The sequence below is a fragment of the Elephas maximus genome, chromosome 12 (genome assembly GCF_024166365.1).
Source record: "Elephas maximus indicus isolate mEleMax1 chromosome 12, mEleMax1 primary haplotype, whole genome shotgun sequence".
Lineage (NCBI taxonomy): Eukaryota > Metazoa > Chordata > Mammalia > Proboscidea > Elephantidae > Elephas > Elephas maximus.
Genome location: NC_064830.1, coordinates 104,172,281 through 104,194,134, shown reverse-complemented (window position 1 = coordinate 104,194,134; position 21,854 = coordinate 104,172,281). Strand labels below are relative to the sequence as shown.

General features: G+C 43.6%; 1 protein-coding gene and 1 non-coding gene across 4 annotated transcripts in view; one reads left to right on the top strand and one right to left on the bottom strand.

The window, feature by feature from the left end:
• CALN1 (calneuron 1) overlaps nt 1-21,854 on the bottom strand; it is a 535,451-nt gene that overhangs the window by 411,601 nt on the left and 101,996 nt on the right. For 2 of the 3 annotated variants that reach the window (XM_049902725.1, XM_049902726.1), the window contains exon 2: nt 10,907-11,031. In XM_049902725.1, the coding sequence (XP_049758682.1) occupies nt 10,907-11,024 (118 nt within the window). In that variant the 5' untranslated portion in view covers nt 11,025-11,031. The remainder of the gene's footprint in view (nt 1-10,906; nt 11,032-21,854) is intronic. The other variant, XM_049902727.1, reaches the window with a different exon arrangement.
• TRNAG-UCC (transfer RNA glycine (anticodon UCC)) lies at nt 17,299-17,369 on the top strand. Its single transcript has one exon. It is a non-coding gene; the product is annotated as a tRNA-Gly (tRNA).

Sequence of the window (21,854 nt, the reverse complement as noted above, 5' to 3'; positions counted from 1 at the left end):
TTCTTCTTCAGTCTTCCTTACTCATTGTCCAGCTTTCACAAGCATATGAGGCTATTTAAAACACCATGGCTTGGGTCAGGTGCACCTCAGTATTCAAGGTGACATCTTTGCTTTTTAACACTTTAAAGAGGTCTTTTGCAGAAGATTTGCCCAATGAATACGTCTTTTGATTTCCTGACTGCAGCTTCCATGGGTGTTGATTGTGGATTCGAGTACAATGAAATCCTTAACATCTTCAATCTTTGGTTTATCATGATGTTGCTTATTGGTCCAGTTGTGAGGATTTTTGCTTTCTTTATATTGAGGTATAATCCATACTGGAGGCTGTGGTCTTTGATCTTCATCAGTAAGTGTTTCAAGTCCTTTTCACTTGCAGCAATCAAGGGTGTGTCATCTGCATAAACCAGGTTGTTAATGAGTCCTCCTCCAACCCTGATGCCCCGTTCTTCTTCATATAGTCCAGCTTCCTGGATTATTTGCTCAGCATACAGATTGAATAAGTATGGTGAAATGATACAACCCTGGTGCACAGCTTTCCTGACTTTAAACCACGCAATATCCCCTTATTCTGTTCGAACGACTGCCTCTTGATCTATGTTCAGGTTCCTCATGATCACAATTAAGTGTTATTGGAGTTCCCATTCTTCACAATGCTATCCATAAGTTGTTACAACCCACAGAGTTGAATGCCTTTTCACAGTTAATAACACACAGATAAACATCCTTCTGGTACTCTCTGCTTTCAGCCAGAATCCATCTGACGTCAGCAATGATATCCCTGGCTCTACATCCTCTTTTGAATCCAACTTGAACTTCTGGTGTTTCCCTGTCAATATACCACTACACCCACTTTTGAATGATCTTCAGCAAAATTTTACTTGCATGTGATATTAATGATACTGTTTGATAATTTCCGCATTTGGTTGGGTCGCCTTTCTTGGGAATAGGCACAAATATGGAACTCTTCCAGTCAGTTGGCCAGGTAGCTATCTTCCAAATTTCTTGGCATACATGAGCAAGCACTTCCAGCACTGCATCCGTTTGTTGAAACATCTCAATTAGTATTCCGCCAGTTCCTGAAGCCTTGTTTTTCGCCAGTGCCTTCAGTGCAGCTTGGACTTGTTCCTTTAGTACCATTGATTCTTGATCATATGCTACCTCCTGAAAAGGTTAAATGTTCACCAGTTCTTTTTGGTATAGTGACTCCATGCGTTCCTTCCATCTTCTTTTGATGCTTCTGTCGTCATCTAATATTTTCCACATAGGTTCCTTCAATATTGCAACTCAAGGCTTGAATTTTTTCCTCAGTTCTTTCAACCTGAGAAATGCCAAGCATGTTCTTCCCTTTTGGTTTTCTATCTCCAAGTCTTTCCACGTGTCATTATAATACTTTACTTTGTCTTCTCAACATACCCTTTGAAATCTTCTGTTCAGCTCCCTTACTTCATCATTTCTTCCTTTTGCTCTAGCTATTCGACATTCAAGAGCAATTTTCAGAGTCTCTTCTGACATGCATTTTGGTCTTTTCAATTGCGTAGATCATGACAAATTTTGAATAACACTGTGAAGAACAGGAATTCCAGAACACTTAATTGAGCTCATGTGGAGGCAGTGGTTCAAATAGAGCAAGAGGATACTGCGTGGTTTAAAATCAGGAAAGGTGTGTGTCAGGGTTGTATCCTTTCACCATACTTATTCAATCTGTATGCTGAGCAAATAATACGAGAAACTGAACTATATGAAGAAGAATGGGCATCAGGATTGGGGGAAGACTCATTAACAACCTGCATTATGCAGATGACAAAGCCTTGCTTGCTGAAAGTGAAGAGGCCTTGAAGCACTTACTGATGAAGATCAAAGACCACAGCCTTCAGTATGGATTACACCTCAACATAAAGAAAACAAAAGTCCTCACAACTGGACCAATGAGCAACATCATGATAAACCGAGAAAAGATAGAAGTTGTTAAGAATTTCATTCTACTTAGATCCACAATCAACACCCATGCAATCAGCAGTAAAGAAAGCAAACAACATATTGCACTGGCAGATTTGCTGCAAAAGACTTCTTTAAAGTATTAAAAAGCAAAGATGTCCCTTTGAGAACTAAGGTGAGCCTGACCCAAACCAAGGTCTTTTCAATTGCCTCATATGCATGCGAAAGGTGGATGATGAATAAGGAAGACCTGAGAAGAATTGATGTCTTTCAATTATGGTGTTGGCAAATTAATATTGACTAAACTGCCCAAAGAACAATCAAATCTGCCTTGGAAGAAGTACAGCCAGGATGCTCCTTAGAAGCAAGGATGGTGAGACTTTATCTCATATACTTTAGACAAGTTATCAGGGGAACCAGTACCTGGAGAAGGACATCATGCTTGGTAGAGGGTCAGCAAAAAAGAGGAAGACCCTCAACTAGATAGAATGATACAGTGGCTGCAACAATGGGCTCAAACATAGCAATGACTGTAGGATGGTGCAGGACTGGGCAGTGTTTTGTACATAGGGTTGCTGTGAGTCAGAGACGACCTGACTGCACCTAACAACAACAGTAGCTGTAGCTATAATGGCTGTAGATTACTTTTAAGGGTTCAGACGTTTAAAAATTAATAATAATAGACTTACAGGTGTGACGAAGCGACTGGTACATGAACAGCATTCCCATAAACATAAACCTGAACAAAACAAATGAGGCAACTGTTTTCAGGCAGTAGACAACAGGCAGTGCATAACTGTGATTGTAGGGAGAAGCGAAATTCACACAGTCAACCCACTGTTCACTCTGGCTCTCTGCCTGGCGACAGTTTCTCAACCAGCGCATAGTGATCTTGAGTCCAGGTAGAGCAAGGTGGTCTCACTGAGCTCAAGAGGCAGATATCAGGCCTAGGGACAGGTAAAGAGGCTGGAATCCGAGGTAGGGCAACAGAGAAGAGGAAACTCTGCAGATAGACAGCCTCAGAACCTGTGTCTGGGTTCCCCATGAATACTTGGCTGAGGGTTGGGTTACCCATAAGCAAGCTGAGATTAAACCAGGTTTACCGGACAGCAACTGTTATGAGATTGGGAACAGAACAGAGATACTAGGTCTCAAGTGGTATTGGGCGATATCCAAAAAAAAAAAACTCATTAATACCCCAGACATTTAGCTCAGGCTCCAGAAGGACCATGCCTTAGGGGTAAGGACTACACCCTAATGTAAAACCTACTTTAGACCAACGCTTAAAAAATCTAAAATCACCAAAAACTATACAGATCATTGAAGAAAAAACCGGGTCAACACTACAGGCTCTAATACATAGTATTAACGGGATACAAACCATAACTAACAATATACAAACACCAGAAGATAAGCTAGATAACAGAGACCTTTTAAATATTAAACATTTATGTTCATCAAAAGACTTCACCAAAAGGGTAAAAAGAGAACCTACAGACTCTGGGAACCATGGTCTCAGGGAACATCTAGCTCAACTGGGATAACATAGTTTATAAAGAAAATGATCTACATTCTACTTTGGTGAGTAGCATCTGGAGTTTTAAAAGCTTGTGAGTGGCCATCTAAGATACTCCACTGGTCTTACCCCATATGGAGCAAGGGAGAATGAAAAAACCAAAGACACAAGGGAAAGATCAGTCCAAAGAACTAATGGACCACAACTACCACAGCCTCAACCAGACCGAGTCCAGCACAAGTAGATAGTGCCCCGCTACCACCACCAACTGCTCTGTTAGGGATCACAGTAGAGGGTCCCGGACAGAGCTAAAGAAAAATGTAGAACAAAATTCTAACTCAAACACACACAAAAAAGACCAAACTTACTGATCTGACAGATACTGGAGAAACCCCGAGAATATAGCCCCCCGACATGCTTATAGCTCAATGATGAAATCACTTCTGAGATTCACCCTTTAGCCAAAGACAAGAAAGGCCCATAAAACAAAACAAGACTAGATGGGCATACCACCCCAGGGGCAAGAATGAGAAGGCAGAAGGGGACAGGAAAGCTGGTAATGGGGAACCCAAGGTCGAGAAGGGAGAGTGCTGGCAACCAGTGTCACAAAATAATATGTGTACTAATTACCGAAAAACTAGTTTGCTCCGTAAACCTTCATCTAAAGTACAAAAATCATCTAAAAATCAAGTCTTGACAATATGGACTAAAAAAGAGTTTGGAGGCTGAGTCCCTGTCCAAGTTAAAGGGGCTTGGGAAACACCTTGGGATTTCCATAGATCTGCCTTGACAAAACATAAAACCAAGCCTACGCAAGTTCACAGTGGTCAGTCAGTAATTGAACTGCCTACTAGCCACTGGAATAAAAATAAATATTTTCAGGGGAAAATACCAGAACCCAGAGTCTCTATAACACAGCATCCACAATGTTCAATGTATAGCCAAATATTAGTAGGCATGCAAAGAAAAAAGAAAATTTGACCATGGTCTACAATCAGTAGAAATCAATTCCAAGACAGCCTACAGTCTAAAAGCTGAATTTAGCACTTAAAGCCTTAAAAAGCTGATAATAAATATGGTAAAGTATGTACAAAATATTAAAGGAAAATATTGTCTTAATGAGTAAACAGATAGGGTACCTTGGCAGAAAACTGGAAAATATAAAAAAGAACCAAATGAAAATTTTAGAACTCAAAGAATAGTTTTTTAACACTTGCCTGGGCAGGGTAGAGACCAAGGAGCCAGGGAGAAGCCTGCCTGTGAGCACAACTGGGAAGGGGCTGTCCTGATGGAAGAACTGTATCCTGAGCATTTCTCAACCTGATTCGTAACCTGTTACTTTCCTAATGAACCCCATAATCATGAGTATGGTCTGTGAGTTCTGCATGGCCACTGCAATGAATTACTGAGCTCAGCAGAAGTAGAGAGCGCCATGGGAGGGACAGTTGGTGTCAGAATTGGTAAAAATGGCAGAGAGAAGAGGCATGTCTGACCTCTGCCTCACAGGAATCAGCCTTGGGCTGATGATCTTGATTCTCCTTTCCCCTTGTGAAGTCAGAGGAGGACAGATGCCACCCCCACACTGTTTTTATACCGCCTCATAGAGGTATTGAAAAGTTAAACGAGTTAATGAATATAAAATGGTTGCATGGTGGCCAACACATGAGAAGTGCTCAGTAAATGTTATTGTCAAGAGTTTATTATCATTGTGAGTTTAAACAGCAAGCAACCTACAAGGCACAGAGATCTGGCTGGTTACATATCTGCCCCCAATGCTAAAGGTGAGTGGGCAAAAGTGCAAGGTCTTGAGAGTTCTTTTAAGTCAAGAATTCTCCACCCACTCAAGCACGCCTCCTGCATGAAAGAAGTAGAAACATGAAAGCCCCATACCCTTCCAGGAAGCAAAAACGCTTGAAGCTGGAAACAGGACAACACAAAGATGACCCCACAGGTGTGAGTTTGAAGACACAGAAACTACATCGTGTGCACTAAACCCTCCCTGAAGTGTACTCTGGAATACTTGCTGAAAATATGGTTTAAAAATAGAAGGCAAAGGCTGGAACAAATTTTAAAAATTCTTTATATGGAAAAATAATAATAACGATAACAGTAAAGCAACCATCTGGATCCATAATCCTTCCATTAAATTGACAAAGCCAGGAAACATACAAGTGTGAAAGAGCATGGAAAGCAAAGGCCAAGAAATTCCTTGTTGGAGATGGGGAATCAGCAGTTTTCACACTTAGGGAGGAGCAGGTACATTGATAATTTACAGATTCCGTATTTATTGCAGGTGGCCAGTTTAAAATTAGCCAACCATGTATGCTATAACATGGATGAGCCTTAAAAACTTTATGCCACATGAAATAATTCAGTCACAAAAGGACAAATGCTATATGATTCCACGTATGTGAAATATCTAGAACAGGCTAGTCTGTACAGACCTATGTCTATTAGTGGTTACCAGGGACAAGTGGGAGGGAGGGGAAGGGGGGCTCATTGCCTAGTGGACACTGAGCTTCTGTTAAGGGTGATGGAAAATTTGTAAATAGAGTGGTGACGGTGGCACAACATGATGAGAATACCGAATTGTACATGTGAAGAAAGGTGGAACAGCAAATGTGTTGACACCTACATATTTACCACAATTAACAACCGAAGAAAGTAATCAAGCACTTTTTAAAGAATTTAAACACTTGCAGTCAAAATCGCTACACAAGAATAAGGGAATTACATGGATATAAAAGGATCAGGAAAGAACCCGTTTTAAAACTCTTGTGGAACAAGGTAGGGTATAAAAAACAAACATTAAAGAATCTCACAAAATAGAAATCATAAAACAAGACAACATAGAAAGTGGCTCATTTATGCCAAAGGATTTAACATCAAAAACTGTTAAAAATACAGAAAATTCAACGGGAAAAAAAAAAAGTTTAAAACACACTATCACTGTTTAGCGAAGTGAGATGTTTGAAAAATGATGTACATGTAAACCATCTGAAAAATATTACAGGGTAAATAAAACTACAAGGTAGAAGCAATATGTATATGCTTTATGAAATGTTTACAAAAACTGGGCAGAGGTTATAAGAAAAATATCAGTAATTTTAAAAACCAAAAATTTTTACCGTAAACGTAACCTGCCTAGATGCAAATAATATGGAATGAATACTAGAAATACAAGGTAAAAAAATCTTCAATGGAGATTATAAAACACTGTCCTACATAGCTAATGAGTCAGAGAAAAGTATGCTTACAGATATGTGAGGAATTAACAAAAACGAGAACCCAATATACAAAAACTTATAGAATTTTGTTAAAGCTGTGTTTCTCATTATGAAAAATAAAATAAGTGATGAAAGGATTCGTCCACTCAATACATTTTAAATGAACATAAAACCAAAAATAAGTAAAGATGAACAGAATTTTAGAAACTAGAATATAAAGTTAAAGGCAAGAAAAGAATCAATTACAAGGAAAAATAGTATAATTAGTAAATAAACCCAAAGCCCATTTTTTGATAAAGGAGAAATCAAAACAACAAAAAAATCAGAAGAGAAAAGAAACTAGGAAAATAAATATCTAAAAACTCAACTTAGTGCCGTTGAGTCAATTCCGACTCATAGCGACCCTATAGGACAGAGTAGAACTGCCCCATAGAGTTTCCAAGGAGCACCTGGCAGATTCAAACTGTCGAGCCTTTGGTTAGCAGCTGTCGCACTTAACCACTACACCACCAGGGTTTCCGAAAATAAATATAGATACTTTTAAAACATGATTCTTTTATATCCAATTCAACATACATTTCAACACCTAAATAAAAGTAGTAATTTTTCTGGAAAAAAGTTATCAAAATTGAAGAATTTAAGTATCTAAATAAATTTCAATAAGACTTTCTTTTTAGAACTTGAAAGAATGAGTCTAAAGTCCATCTGAAAACAAAATGATGAAAATAGACAAAAGAACCTTGTGAAAAAAAGATCAACAAGCAGAGAGAAAAGCATATTATAGGGATACAGCAATTAAAACAGTGCAGTATTCATGCAAAAATAAACCTATAAATTTTCACACGAAATGCAAAGCCCAGTAAAAGATAAAACTAAAGATGGTGCTAAAAGTAGAGAGAGGTGAATTTAGTTTAAGATTAAAATAGCATAATATTGTTCAACAAACAGCACTGAGAAAATTGTTAACTCTTTTTTAAAAAAATGATAATCCATATGTCTAATAAAATTCCATATGAAGCACTCCAGACATACAAGATACTGCTAACAAGTCCTTTATATCTAGAACATCCCTGGCTAGACCGTAAGTTCCCTGAGGACAAGCAATGAATATTAAACTTATCTGATTTTCCTCCCACACCCAGAAAGCAATCAAAGTAAATAACTCCCGAATGGAGGAACAAATGAATGAGTGTCTCAATCAATCCATCACTGTTGAATTTGTTGGGCTGGGTGATTTCCAACTGCAACCCGCCCAACTTGCTGCAGCTCTGCATTATCCCCTCCTGAGCTGGTTTAGACGGAAGAAATGGAAACCCTTCCCAGAAGTGAGCTGCAGCTGCACATGGCATGCGTGGGTCCTTCCGAGCCTGTTCTCAGGCTCATGGACTGGGCGTCCCTGAGGTCTACAGTGAAGAAAAGGGACATTGTGTCACTGGTGGTAAACATTAGCCAGGAGACCCTGGGTGGTGTAAATGGTTAATGTGCCCAGCTGCTAACCTAAGAGTTGATGGTTCGAGTCCAACCAGAGGTGCCTCAGAAGAAAGGCCTGGCAATCTACTTCCAAAATATCAATGATTGAAAACCCTATGGCGCACAGTTCTACTATGACACACATGGGGTCACCATGAATCGGAGTCAACTTGATGGCAACTGTTTTTGTTTTAGTTGGAGGAACCTGTCCATGTGGCCATCCTCAGGTAGGAGGCTACAGCCGCTTTGGGGCAGCGCGGAGGGCAGTCATTAGTATGATGGTACCCAGCGAAGGTCCAGGGTAGCGGATGCACAAAGAATGCTGCAGTGCCCATCAGTGTCCAACACATGGAGTTCCTGAGCAACGCCACCTGTCCTCTGGGGTGAATAAGGGGCCCCAAGCAGCAAGGCTTAAGCCAGCTTGACAACAGGCAGCCCCATCGGAATACCAAGTGGCCAACACCTCTGAAACTAGAGCTTCCCGAGAACCAGTCCGCAGTCATCTGAACCGACACAGGCCAGTGGTCTCCACGCCTCACCTGCCTGCTCCATACTCAGAACACATCTGTGCGGCCCTGTTCAGAGCCCTGGATGCTGGTGAGAAGGCATGGCCGGTCACAGCTCAGTGTATAGTACACAACCATAGAGAACACCGATGACTCCAAAACATCTCACAACATGGATCAGTCTGGAGGGCATTATGCTGAGTGAAAAAAGTCAATCACAAAAGGATAAATATCGTATGAGAGTACTATAACAAAAACTCAAGAAAAGGTTTACATGCAGAAAAAAAAAAAAAAAAAAACCTTGATGGTTACCAGGGAGGGGAAGAGTGGGGAGGGGAAATCACTAACTAGATAGTAGACAAGTGTCAAAGTTGGTGAAGGGAAAGACAACACACAATATAGGGGAAGTCAGCACAACTTGACCAAGGGGAAGTCATAGAAGCTTTCTAGACACATCTAAACACCCTTAGGGATCAAGCTGCTGGGGCCGAGGGCTGGGGGTCATGGTCTCAGGAGATACCTCGGTCAACTGGCATAAAATAGTTCATGAAGAAAATGTTCTACATCTACTTTGGTGAGTAGTATCTGGGGTCTAAGACATTAGTAGCAGCCACCTGAAATACATCTACTGGTCCCATCCCATCCAGAGCAAAGGAAAATGAAGAAAACCAAAGGTCTAAAGGACCACCTGAACCACAGTCTCCACCAGCCTGAGCCCAGAAGAACTAGATGGTGCCCGGCTACCACCACCCAGTACTCTGACAGGGATCACAACAGAGAGTCCTGGACAGAGCAAGAGATAAATGTAGAACAAAACTGAAATTCACAAAAAAAAGACCAGACTTACTGGTCTGACAGAGACTGGAGGAACCCCCCAGACTATGGCCCCGGATACCCTGCTAACTCAGAACTGAAGCCACTCCCAAAGCCCACTTTTCAGCCAAAGACAAGACAGGCCTATAAAACAAACAGTCTATGAGCAACGTGCTTCTTGGTTCAATTAAGTATCGGAGACCAAATGGACAACTCCTGCCGAAGAGCAAAGACGAGAAGGCAGGAAGGAACAGGAAAACTGGACAAATGCACACAGGGAACCCAGCGCAGTGAGAAGCCGCTGTCCTTAAGAGGCCGGGCTCTACCCATCATCTAACATTTCCCAGTGTCACCTCTGTATTCACATAAATAAGAAGGCAGACAAGTTGGACGAGAACAGGGAATGCCCCCCAAGGACCCAGCCTTCTCCCTTCCCTCATCTCCTCCTAATAAAACAGATGGGCTGCAGGCCGTAAAACAAGTTACGGCTCCACCGGCCCAGCGTCGACTCTCCCAGCCCATCCCTTTGTGAGCAGTGACTGTGCGCACATGGCACCATGGTCTAGGCCATTTACACTCAAAAGCAAACAGGCTGGCCATCTGGGGCCATTCTGACTTCTCTGCTTTAAAAAGTCAATTTAAGCTCCACGTTACAAGACCGTGTTACAGCGCAGCATTGGAAAACAGTAAGGAAAGCTGATTCGGATTGGGCTTTAGCAGATGTCCCATCTAGGCAGAGCAGCTGGTCGAATCTGCCTAATTGAACCTCTATTCTGGAAACAGTTCTTTCTTCCTCTTTTTTTCTTTTTTAATTATTTTTTTAATCAGGGGGTTGGTTTACCCAGGATACAATGGAGCGCTAAGCCACATTCTTTGGGATGGATTTAGTCCCTGTGTTCCCAGTTTTCTTCCCACCCCAGCCTCTGCCATGAACCCCCAGAGCTGGACTTGTTACAATAGGAGCAGAGGCAATTCAAATAATTGCTGTCCGTGCCCACCTCGACGTGGCTTCCAGGTGATTCCAGTCTGGGCAGGAGTCAAAGCACCTGGGCACAAAGCAGCCATGGCCATTAGCAAAGCCTAAACCTCCCCTGCAGCTGGACCCCATTGTTAGGGACAATATAGAAACATAACACCTCCACTGTTAATAAAGACTCCGTACGCGGGAAATACCTCTGAGAAGTCAAAGGTGAGCCCCCCATTAGTATCCAAGGAAACCAAAATATTCACCAGAGATTTTCCCAGCGACAAGGTTCGCCTCACACAAAGAAGTCCTTCAGGTCAAATTTTCTCTCTGAACCCTTTCCCATGACGCCACACAGTCTGACTCAGCCACTGCTGCCCACGGCCAGCCAGGGCCTGGTGTTCTCACCTGAGGTTCTCAACAAGCACAAATGCCTCCCTTGGGGGGCTAACCACCATCAGGGCAGGCTCCTTACCATCGAGCTCCTCCACGGAGATGTTAGCAAGCTGTTCGCTGTCGCTGCCTGCAGACAGAGACCGGTTGAGGTAATTCCCCTTATACAACAGGCCGGCGGTCACATGGTGGAATGGCATCTTCTCCCTGGCCGCAGAGAGTAGGGGAGAGAGAAGGACATCATCATTTCTTCCGTCCCAAAACTTGGACAGCGAAAGCTGCTTGTAAAATAGCAACAATTCTAGAGGAACAGTCAGAAAATTCCCAGGGTCCCAGTGGCCTGAGCAGTTCCCAAATGACCTCACTTTCTCTTCCTTCACATATTCCTTCACTTCCCACCCCTGCACTTCACTTCCCCCCATTTGATTAATTAGACAGTGTTGGTTCAGTGGTAGATTTCTCGCCTTCCAAGCAGGAGACCCGGGTTCAACTCCCAGCTAAGGCACCTCGTGTGTGGTCCCAGCCGTCTGTCAGTGGAGGCTCGTGTGTTGCTATGATCCCGAACAGGTTTCAGTGGAGCTTCCAGACTAAGTCAGACTAGGAAGAAAGGCCTGGCGAACAACTTCTGAAAATCAGCCAGTGAAAACCCTATGGATCACTGCAGTCCAATCCCCAACCAGTCACACGGATGGTGCAGGACCAGACAGTGTGTCGTTCAGCTGTGCATCGGGCCGCCATGACTTGGAGGCTGACTCAAATGCAGCTAACAACAAAGAAGAATAAGAGAGCAAGCAGAGAAAGGGGAAAGGCAGCTAGAAAGGTGGCCCTCTCCACAGCAGAAAGACCACAGCTCCTGTCCCAAGACTCCCCATAGGTTCTCTGTTACACTGAGCAAGCCCATAGTGTTCCAGGCTCCATTTCCTCATCTAGAAAATGGGGTAAGAGGATTGATAAACCTTGGAGCAGAATTAGGACCAACAAGCAAGAATGACAGGAAGTCAAATTTTGGCTCCTGATAAAGAATAACTTTCCAACAGAGCTCTCTGAGGTAAGCTGGGCAGCACTGGAAGGAGGTAAGGTCTTCTCAGAAAGACCCAGGTGCAAGCAAACCTCCCCAATCATCGAATGCTGGAGCTGGCAGGCACCATGGGGGCAGGGGTCCATCTTGTTTTCCCTGTGACGCTGCCAAGGGACAGGCCCACAGGATGCCCCTCCTCCCTCTCCCTTAAGTCTAGAGCACACCAGCACGCCCTCGTCTGAGCTGAGAGCTGCTCACTTAGAGGTCAACCAGATGGACTCCTGAACGTTAAGGGGCTTGACCAAGAGCATGAAGCTGGTGAGCGAGAGAACCCGCTCCAGAACGCAAACCTCCTAAGTGCTATTTCAGTGACAACAGCCCCAGCGAAGCACGAGACACTTCCATCCGGATGTCAAACTCTCGTTTCAAACTCGAGATGTCTAAAAAAGAACTAATTATCTCCCTAAAAAATAGGCCACACTTCCTGATTTCTCTATTTCTATCAGAGGTACTTTTCACTCAACAACTGGGACAACACTCAAAAACGCTCTGTACCCCAAAAAGTCAGACAGACACACGCCTGAGTCGAGCCGACTGTCAGCCTCCGAACCACCCTGAACTCTTTTCAAGGCTAACAAATGCATATCCACAGGCCAACCACAAAGGGTGCGATGCGAGCTACAAACTCCGTATGCCGATTATAAGGAGTGCGTCTTCAGCTAATCACAAGTCTGCCTTCCCCCTCCCAACCAAATCTCCCCTTACACCCAAATAGAAGGCAGAAATCTCTCTCCAGAATACTTTAATTCAACTCCTCTCTTCTCCACCACCTCCTGTCTGTCATGTTGTCCCGATGCTGGAAGCTATGCCACTGGTATTTCCAGTACCAGCAGGATCACCCATGTTTAAGAGGAGCTTCCTGACTAAGACTAGGAAGAATGGATTGGTGATTGTCTTCTGAAAATCAGCCAATGAAAGCCTTATGGATCACAATAGAACACTGCCAATTCACTTTGGATGCGTCAGCAGAAATGATCACTAGCTGGAGGAAAACATCATATTTGGTGAAGCAGAGGGCCAGCGAGGGCAAGAGAGCCTTGGATGGATTGGCATGACAGCCACAACGAAGGACCTGAACATGCTGCCAATCGTGAGGATGACACAGGACCAGGCAACATTTCCTTCTGTCGTACACAAGGTCACCATCAGTCGGAGTTGACTCAACATCAACCATCTACCTCCCTATCTATCCATCTGTCTCTTCTGCAAGTTCGTTTTCAGACCAAACAGGTTTAAACTGAGAGCCAGCCCTATGCATAAGGACTTCTCCCTTCTCCTTAAGGCCAATCACGATTGCCTAGGGTCGTGTGCCTCCATCGTTTGAGTGTGGACTAGCTCGCGTGGTCCAGGGAACGGGAAGTCAGGGCTGGCTAGAGCTTCTTCGGTGTTTTCAGCGTTTCCTCATCAGTAGCCCCAGCATCCAACTCAACACACAGGCTTTTATTGTAACTACTGTCTCTGTAAATACAGGAAGATACCTGCACTGGTCTTACATAATTTAGCCACCTAGAGATTGACCCAGTAAGGTCAGTACTGGAGCTAGAAGTATCCCTTCCCATTTCACCCAGAAAACGAGCTCATCGCTCTAGTTTCTCAGCAATTTGTAAATATCTTCCCAAATTAGCTTTCGGAGTCCTTGGGTGGTACTGAAAGGTTGGAGGTTCAAGTCTATCCAGAGGTGCCTCGGAAGAATGGCCTGGCAATCTACTTCTGAAAAATCGGCCATCGAAAACTCCGTGGAGCACAGTTCTGCTCTGACACACGTGGGGTCGCCATGATTTGGAATCAACTCCACAGCAGCTGGTTTTTAATCACCTTTCACTTAGCTGTTCGAAGCTTTGGGTCCGCCATCCAAATTTTTGTAACGAGGTTACACAAGCAAACACCCAACCCACTGAAAGCAAGGCTGATCCTACCTACTCCACAGACTCCAAATAAACACAGAGAAAACCGGTTACAACTGATACACCAATATCATTTGTTTCTAAAGCAGCAGCTTACAAAATTGGGTACACATTCAACTCACTCAGCCTCCGTGCCAAAAAAGCTCCCGCTCAGTAGAAAGGGAACACGTGCCATCCGTACAGACAAATAAAGGAACCATCCGTACAGACAAAGTCACGCTCAAGAAAAGGAAGAGCTAAAAACAGCTGCTGCAATTAAGGACTAAATTTCACTCCCAGTCGTCTGGGGAAATCCAAGCTTTCAGATTCTCTCCTAGGTTAATACGTCAGTTTATCGGCAAAGACAAACATTGTCCTGAACCTAAAGTTAAAGAGCGTTTCTATATGGATCCTTATATGAAGGGCAATGAGCAAAAAATAAAAGGTTTTCAACAGCAAAATTGCCTGATGGGAGAAATACCGTTCAAGTGACCGCATCCCGTGCGAATAACCGTTCTGTGTTTTCTGTAAGGCAGTTTGGACTCACGGTTACGAGCCCGGATTTTCTGGGGAAACAGCATTAGATTTGAACCCTGTTGTGGTTGTCTTGTGCCGTCAAGTTGATTCCAACTCTTGGCGACCCCATGTGTTACAGAGTGGAACTGCCCGGTAGGGTTTTCTCAGATGTAATCTCTATAGACTTTTCTTCCAAGGTGCTGCTGGTGGATTCAAACCGCCAACCTTTTGGTTACCAGCCAAGTGCAAACCACGTGCGCCACCAAGGGACCTTGGTTGGAATCTTAGCTCCACCCTCATTAGCCATGTAGGAGTTACTTTACCTCTCTAATCCTCAGTCTCCCTCACTGGAAAGATGTACTGAAGAGTATTGTTGTAAATATTAAATACTGTATGGAAACGCTGGACGTCACACGAGGTATTTCCCATGCTAAATGCCCAATAGATGTAATGCGGTGTTACCTGCTAAGGGTGATGTGAAGTGGGACGCAGGGGTCAAAGGATCTCCCGGGTATATTAGGTTGAAAATGAAATAATTTGGGTTGTGAAGAAGGGGCAGAAAGGACCTGGGCAGAGAGCAACGTTCAGGGAGAAGCTGGTGTCTTAGCTCTCTAGTGCTGCTATAACAGAAATACCACAAGCGGGTGGCTTAAGGACCAGAAATTTTTCTCATGATTTAGGAAGCTATAATTCCAAATTCAGGGCGCCGGCTCTAGGGGTAGGCTGTCTCCGTCCGCTCTAGGGGAAAAATCCATGTCTCGGCTTCTCTAGCTTTCTACTCTCATTTCCTTGGCAATCTTCATGTAGCGTCTCTCTCCCCCATTCGTGCTTCCTTCTCTGGCCTGATCTGCTCTTTTTATGTCTCAAAACATGCCCTACACTGGTATGGCCTCATCAACATAACAAAGAAAACTCTATTCCCAAATGGGAATACAAGCACAGGTAAAAGGGTTAGGATTCCAACACCTATTTGGGGGGACAGAATTTGGTCCATAATCGCTGGCTTGTGGGGTACAGCGCTGTGCTGGGGAGAGCAGGTGTGTTACCAGGAGGGCATGAGGGTCCCCCAGCCTTGAGGGGCGTCAGGAAGGGCTGGTTGCATCAGAAAGAGGAGCTACTTGAATGGAAAGCACCAAAGGCGAAGTGGGGCCTATTTCCTGGCCACCAAGGAGGCTGATTCCATGATCACATCAAGGACAAGGAGTCAGAAAGGCTAAAAATGAAAGAGGTGAGTCTGTCTCCCCACAGTTTAAGGGGTGCTCCCTGTTGTCAGTGTGGAGGAACGGATACCTCTCTTGGCAGAGTAAGAAACTGATCATATCCGTTTTTTTTTTTTTTTTTTTTTTTATTGTTTATTGTGGTAAAAGATATTGTTAGCTGCATTGATATCTAATATCAGAACAAAACGTTGCCAGTCCTACTTGGTACTTTTGAGCCTATTACTGCACCATCCTCTAGCCCTGTACTGGACGGTGTCCTATGCTGAGCCATACAGTTTTCACTGGCTAATTTTCTGAAGTAGATCGCCAGGCATTTCTTCCTAGTCTGTCTTAGTCTGGAAGCTCTGCTGAAACCTGTCCACCATGGGGGACCCTGCTGGTATTTGAAATACTGGTGGCATAGCTTCCAGCCTCACAGCAACACTCAAGCCACCACAGTATGACACACTGACAGACAGGTGGTGACGGTCAAATAATGTAACATAAAATTTACCATTTTAACCATTTTTTAATTGTGAATAATTAGATTCACCATGTTGTACAACCATCACCACTATTTGTTTTCAAACTTCTTCATCATCCAAAATACAACCCCTGCATCCAGTATGCCCTTCCAGGCTTTTCCTCTACAACACCAAAGACCCAGGCACATTGTTATGTTGTTGTTGTTGTTGTTGTTGTGTGCTACGGAGTCGATGCCAACTCATAGCTACTCCACGTGACAGAGCAGAACTGCCCCAGAGGGTTTTCTAGGCTGTAATTTTGACTGGAGCAGATCGCCAGCTCTTTCTCCTGTGGAGCAGCTGGGTGGGTTCCAACCGCCAACCTCTGGGTTAGCAGCCCACTGTTTAACCGTTGCACCACCAGGGCTCCTTCCAAAGAGGGCACCAAATGGTAATTCTTCCGGGTCTCTGAAAACAGTGCTACTCAAAGCGGGGTCCACAGGCCACCTCCAGTCCTCCCACTGTCTGCTGCTGGTCTGTGACAAGTATGTACAGGAATGGAGAGTGAGCCTTTGAGAGTTTTTACAGCAATTTACAGCATTGGCCTCCAACATCAAAGCACATGGTCAGTAGACTTGATTTTCGTACATTTTTGCTTTTTTACTTTATTTTTCTGGTAATTCGTTATCATTATCATCGTATTTTACGGAAGTGTAAGTCTGCACGGGTTTCAGCACAGCCTCCAGACTAAGACGGACGAGGAGGAAAAAGCTGGTGATCTACTTCCAAAAATCAGCCAGTGAATATCCTGTCAATCCTGACAGTCCGAGCCTGTGGTGCCTGGGGTCACCATGAGTCCGGGGCCAACTCAATGGCAGCTAAAAACGGTCAGTCTGCAAAGGACCGGGACCTACAAGAAATAAAACTGGTCATTCACCACAAACAGGTGAGAAGCCCTGCTCTAAAGACTTGATTTAAGTTGCACAGATTTCCAGTAAGGGACCACAGGGACAGAGCGGAGGGCAAATCTAGAGAAATGCATTTTAATGTGTCCTTGAAATTTTTTCAAAGGACTTAAGACTTTTTAAACGTCTTGAACTTTTGAAAGGAGTTGCAGGAATTCTGCTGAAGCCTGAGCTCTTGGTAGAGTGCCCTGAGTGAGCGTGGTTATCTATCAGAGTTAACAGAGATTCCTAGCCTTCAATTTCCAGACATACAAGAGGTATTCGAACAGTGAAAGAGCCCAGCCAACCTCAATAGGGCCTTTGCCAGATTCCCCTAAAAACACCCATGAAGGCATACAAAAATAATAATATTCTCAACAACACCATGACGCATTGGTGGTTCAGTGGTAGAATTCTCGCCTTCCATGCAAGAGACCTGGGTTCGATTCCCCGCCAAGGCATCTCACGCACAGCCACCACCCATCAGTGGAGGCTTGTGTGTTGCTCTGATGCTAGACAGGTTTCAGCGGAGCTTCCAGACTAAGATAGACCGAGAAGAAAGGCCTGGTGATCTGCTTCCAAAATGAAAACTCATGAATCACAACGGTCTGATCTGCAACAGATCACGGGGATGGGGCAGGACCAGGGGCATCCGTCCTGTTGTACACGGGGTTGCCGTGAGTAAGGGGTTGACTCCACCGCAGCTAACAACGACAACAGCAGCACCACTGCCAGGTTATGAAGGAAACTTCCACCCCGTTGGCAGAGTTAGGATCTGAATGACAAGTGATCTCCGCATGCACACGCTTTGAATTCAGAGACAAAATAATAGAGCCAGATAGTAAAATTCTAAGAAGAGATCTTTATGTACCCGGATTCATAATATCAGGTAATCACCCTTCGACTACGTCGGAGTTGCTTTTTTAAAGCTTGTTGTTGTTACTGACCATCAAGTTGGCTCTGACTCATGGCGGCCTTATGTATAACAGAACAAAACACTGCCCGGTCCTGCACCATCTTTGAGATCGTTGGTATGTTGGAGTCCAAGGTTGCGGCTGTTATGTCAATCCATCTCACAGATGGTGTCCCTCATTTTCCTTGACCCTCTACTTTACCAGCCATGACGTCCTTTTCTAACGATTGGTCTTTCCTGATGACGTGTCCAAAGTCAGCAAGTCAACGTCGCACCGTACTCACTTCAAAGGAACATTCTGGTTGTATTTTTCTAAGACTGATTTGTTTTTTAAAGCAGCCAGGGTCAAATCCTGACCATCCTTATCTCCACTGTGAAGGGGCAACTGTCTTGTGTACCCACTCAGGGACCACACCTCCCAGCAGACAACATGGCTGAAATGGAAGCGTATAGGGCCTGGGGGCTGCACATCAAGACGTGAAATTGGCTGCAGGCACAGGTGTCGGTGAGGAGGACTCTGGGAGCAATTACCTATGAGAATTATGGCTTTATATGCATTGCTTCTGATTAATGAGGAACCACGGAATGTTCCGGATCCCTGGGTGGTACAAAGAGTTAACACACTCAGCTGCTAACCAAAAGGCTGGAGGTTTGAGTCTACCCAGAGAAGCCTTGGAAGAAAGGCCTAGGATCTACTCCCGAAATACCTAGCCACTGAAAACACTAAGGAGCACTGTTCTACTCTGACACACATGAGGTCGCCATGAGCTGGAGTCAACTCGGCGGCAACTGGGTTTTTACAGAATGCCTCAGATAACCCAGAAGTATATATCTCCTCCTCAGAGTCTAAGAGCTAAGTTATGGGGACGAGAAGATCCCACCTTATCCAGCAAAGATGCACTAGATAAGTCCCAGCTAGACGCTAGGCATTTGGCTAACCAAACCTGTTGTCATCAAGTCAATTTTAGCTCATAGCAACCCTATAGGACAGGCTAGAACTGCCCCATAGGGCTTCCAAGGAGCAGCTGGTGGATTCAAACTGGCAACCTTTTGGTTAGCACACAAGCTCTTAACCACTGCGCCACCAGGGCTCCAGGAATTTGGCTAAGCACTTATCAAACAGTCAGGTTCCCTTGCTGAGCTCCTGCAGGGCCAGGCCAATTGGCAAACACAGGGTTTGGGCAGATCTCAAACCAGACAAGAATGAGTAAGCAGAAAACTCAAGTGGGGCTGTGTATAAATTTCTGCTCCACTGCAGATGAGAGCACTTTCCAGAAGGAGAGCAAAAACACTGCCGATAATGATATGATACAAGGAAGAAAGACAGTTTTACAGTTTCTGTTTTGTAGAATTCTGTTTTCAGCATCAACTCGAGGGCAGCTTTTATATAGAATACATACTGCTGGTGTCTATATATTTAACCTTACATAAATGATATCATACCATACATTGCTATGTGAACATTTCACTCACATCACATTTTTGCAATTCATCCAAATCAATATATATCAAAAGCCAAACTCACTGCTGTCATGTCAATTCTGACTCATAGCGACCCTGAGTAGAACTGCCCCACAGGGTTTCCAAGGCTGAAATCCTTGTGAAAGCAGACTGCCATATCTTTCTACAGGGAAGTGGCCGGTGGCTTCAAACCACCAACCTTCTGGTTAGCAGCCAAGCACTTAGGCACTGTGCCACCAGACCTTCTCTCTCTCTCTCTCTCTCTATATATATATATACCTAGTTAAATCATTTTTAACTACTCCATAGTTTTCCATTGTGTAAATATGTAGCAAATTATTTATCTATTGCCCAATTGACAAAAAACATGCTGTCATGAATATCTTATGTGTGTCTCTTCCTGTTTATCTGCAGGGATTTCTCTAGAACACAGAACTAGATGAAAAACTGCAGCTTGCTGAGTACATGAATCTTCACTTTTCCAGGGTTTGCCAAATTGCTCATCTATTGCTATGTGCATAGCGAATTAGCCCTGAATTGAGTGGCTTAAAACAACAAACAGTTGTTATCTCACAGCTTCTTTGGGTCTGGAATTGAGAAGCAGCTTAGCTGAGTGGCTCTGGCTCTTGAGGCTCCCTGGGTGGTTCTCGGGGGTCAGTTCCGAATTGTTGTAGGGATCACTTCTGGGGTCCACCTAATACCCACTCCTTCAGCTCTGTGACAATTCTGTAAGCAGCTAACTGTATTAAATCCCTTCCCCAGAGTGGTTACTCTTTCTGGAGCTGAACCTTGGCTAATCCAACAGTGTACCCCGTTTCTTAAACTCTTCTTCAAAATTCTCACATTTTTATCTCTCTGTATATCTTCTAAGTAGTTTCCTCACAAGCACTTCCAAATGCACCAAGTGTCTCTCCAGCTGCTATTTAACTCATCGTTTAACCTATTACACTTTTGATATAAATGACTGTTTTCCAATTCTGTTTAATTTAGTTCTTTTGTAAATTCTATTTTTCCTCACTCTGTACGGACCTTTCATTATAGTTTTCAATCACTTAATCATTTTTTCATCATTTTTAATCATTTTAACTGAGTTGTTTCTTTTTTTTTTTTCTCCCCCACAACGTCATTCTGTTATAACAGTTTCTTGGGGCAGTAATTCTATCTTCTGGATTTTTTTTTAATTTAACTTTTTCTGATAGTAATTTATTTTCTGGTGTGGTTTATAATTTTGAGGGAGAAGTTTAGCAACACGCTCAGCACGTGCTGCTTTTCCTTTTGGAGTTCCTTCCACGCGCCCATAGAGCGAGTCGACAGCACAGGTGTGACAAAAGTTCCACAGTTGAGGGCTACTTTTTACATTAATTCGGAAACAGATCACCAGGTCTTTCTTCCAAGGCTCCCCTGGGTGGACTGGAATCTCCAGTCTTCCCATTAGCAACTGAGCCTTCAGTGTTTGCACCGCCCAGGGACTCCATTTATCATATACGAGACTACAAAAAACCTCAGTCAAAGTATTTGAAAGCAGGTCTGCCACAACTGAAGTAGAAGTAATGGTAAAAGTCATCATTTAAACAGCTAAAATTAAAAAAAAATTAATACTCTCCAAAATCATTTTTACATTAAAATTATAGGCTATACATAACAAAAATGGGAACGGTTCTTATAAAAAACATGGGTTGTAGCAAAGTAGTATTCAGATAAAATGTGAAAAATGTCAACACTCGTTACTTAAAGGAGGAAAAATGAAAACTAAGTAAGTCTTCAACTCAAAAGTTAGAGAAATATAGAGAACTGGAAAGGAAATAATAAAAGGGATGAATTGATTAGAAAACAGAAAAATGATGTAGTGATAAAGCTGAAGAGCTGGTTCTCTGAAACAAAAGCAATAAATTAGACAAATCTCTGATAAGTTTCTTTAAAAAATAGAGAAAACACAAACAGACATTTGTCATGGATTGAATTATGTCCCCCCCAAAAATGTGTGTATCAATTTGGCTGGGCCATGATTTCCGGCATCACGTGGTTGTCCTCCGTTTTGTGATTGTAATTTTATGTCTAAAAGGATTAGAGTGGGATTGTAACACCACCCTTACCCAGGTCACATCCCTGGTCCAATGTGAAGGGAGTTTCCCCGGGGTGTGGCCTGCACCACCTTTTATCTCCCAAGAGATAAAAAGGAAAGGGAAGCAAGCAGAGAGCTGGGGACCTCATACCACCAAGAAAGCAGTGCCAGGAGCAGAGCACATCCTTCGGACCTGAGGTTCCTACACCGAGATGCTCCCAGACCAAGGGAAGACTGATGCATCACAAGGACCTTCCTCCAGAGCCGACAGAGAGAGAAAGCCTTCCCCTGGAGCCAGCATCCTGAATTTGGACTTGTAGCCTACCAGACACTGAGAGAATAATTTCTCTTTGTTGAAGCTGTCCACTTGTGGTATTTCTGTTACAGCAGCCTAGATGACTAAGACGACATTGCTCAGGATGAGAACTCTGTATGCAACTCTAGACTAAGAAGTTTTAAAACACTGATCAAATGGTTTTTGTTCACTCAAAATCTAGAAATTGAATTTTT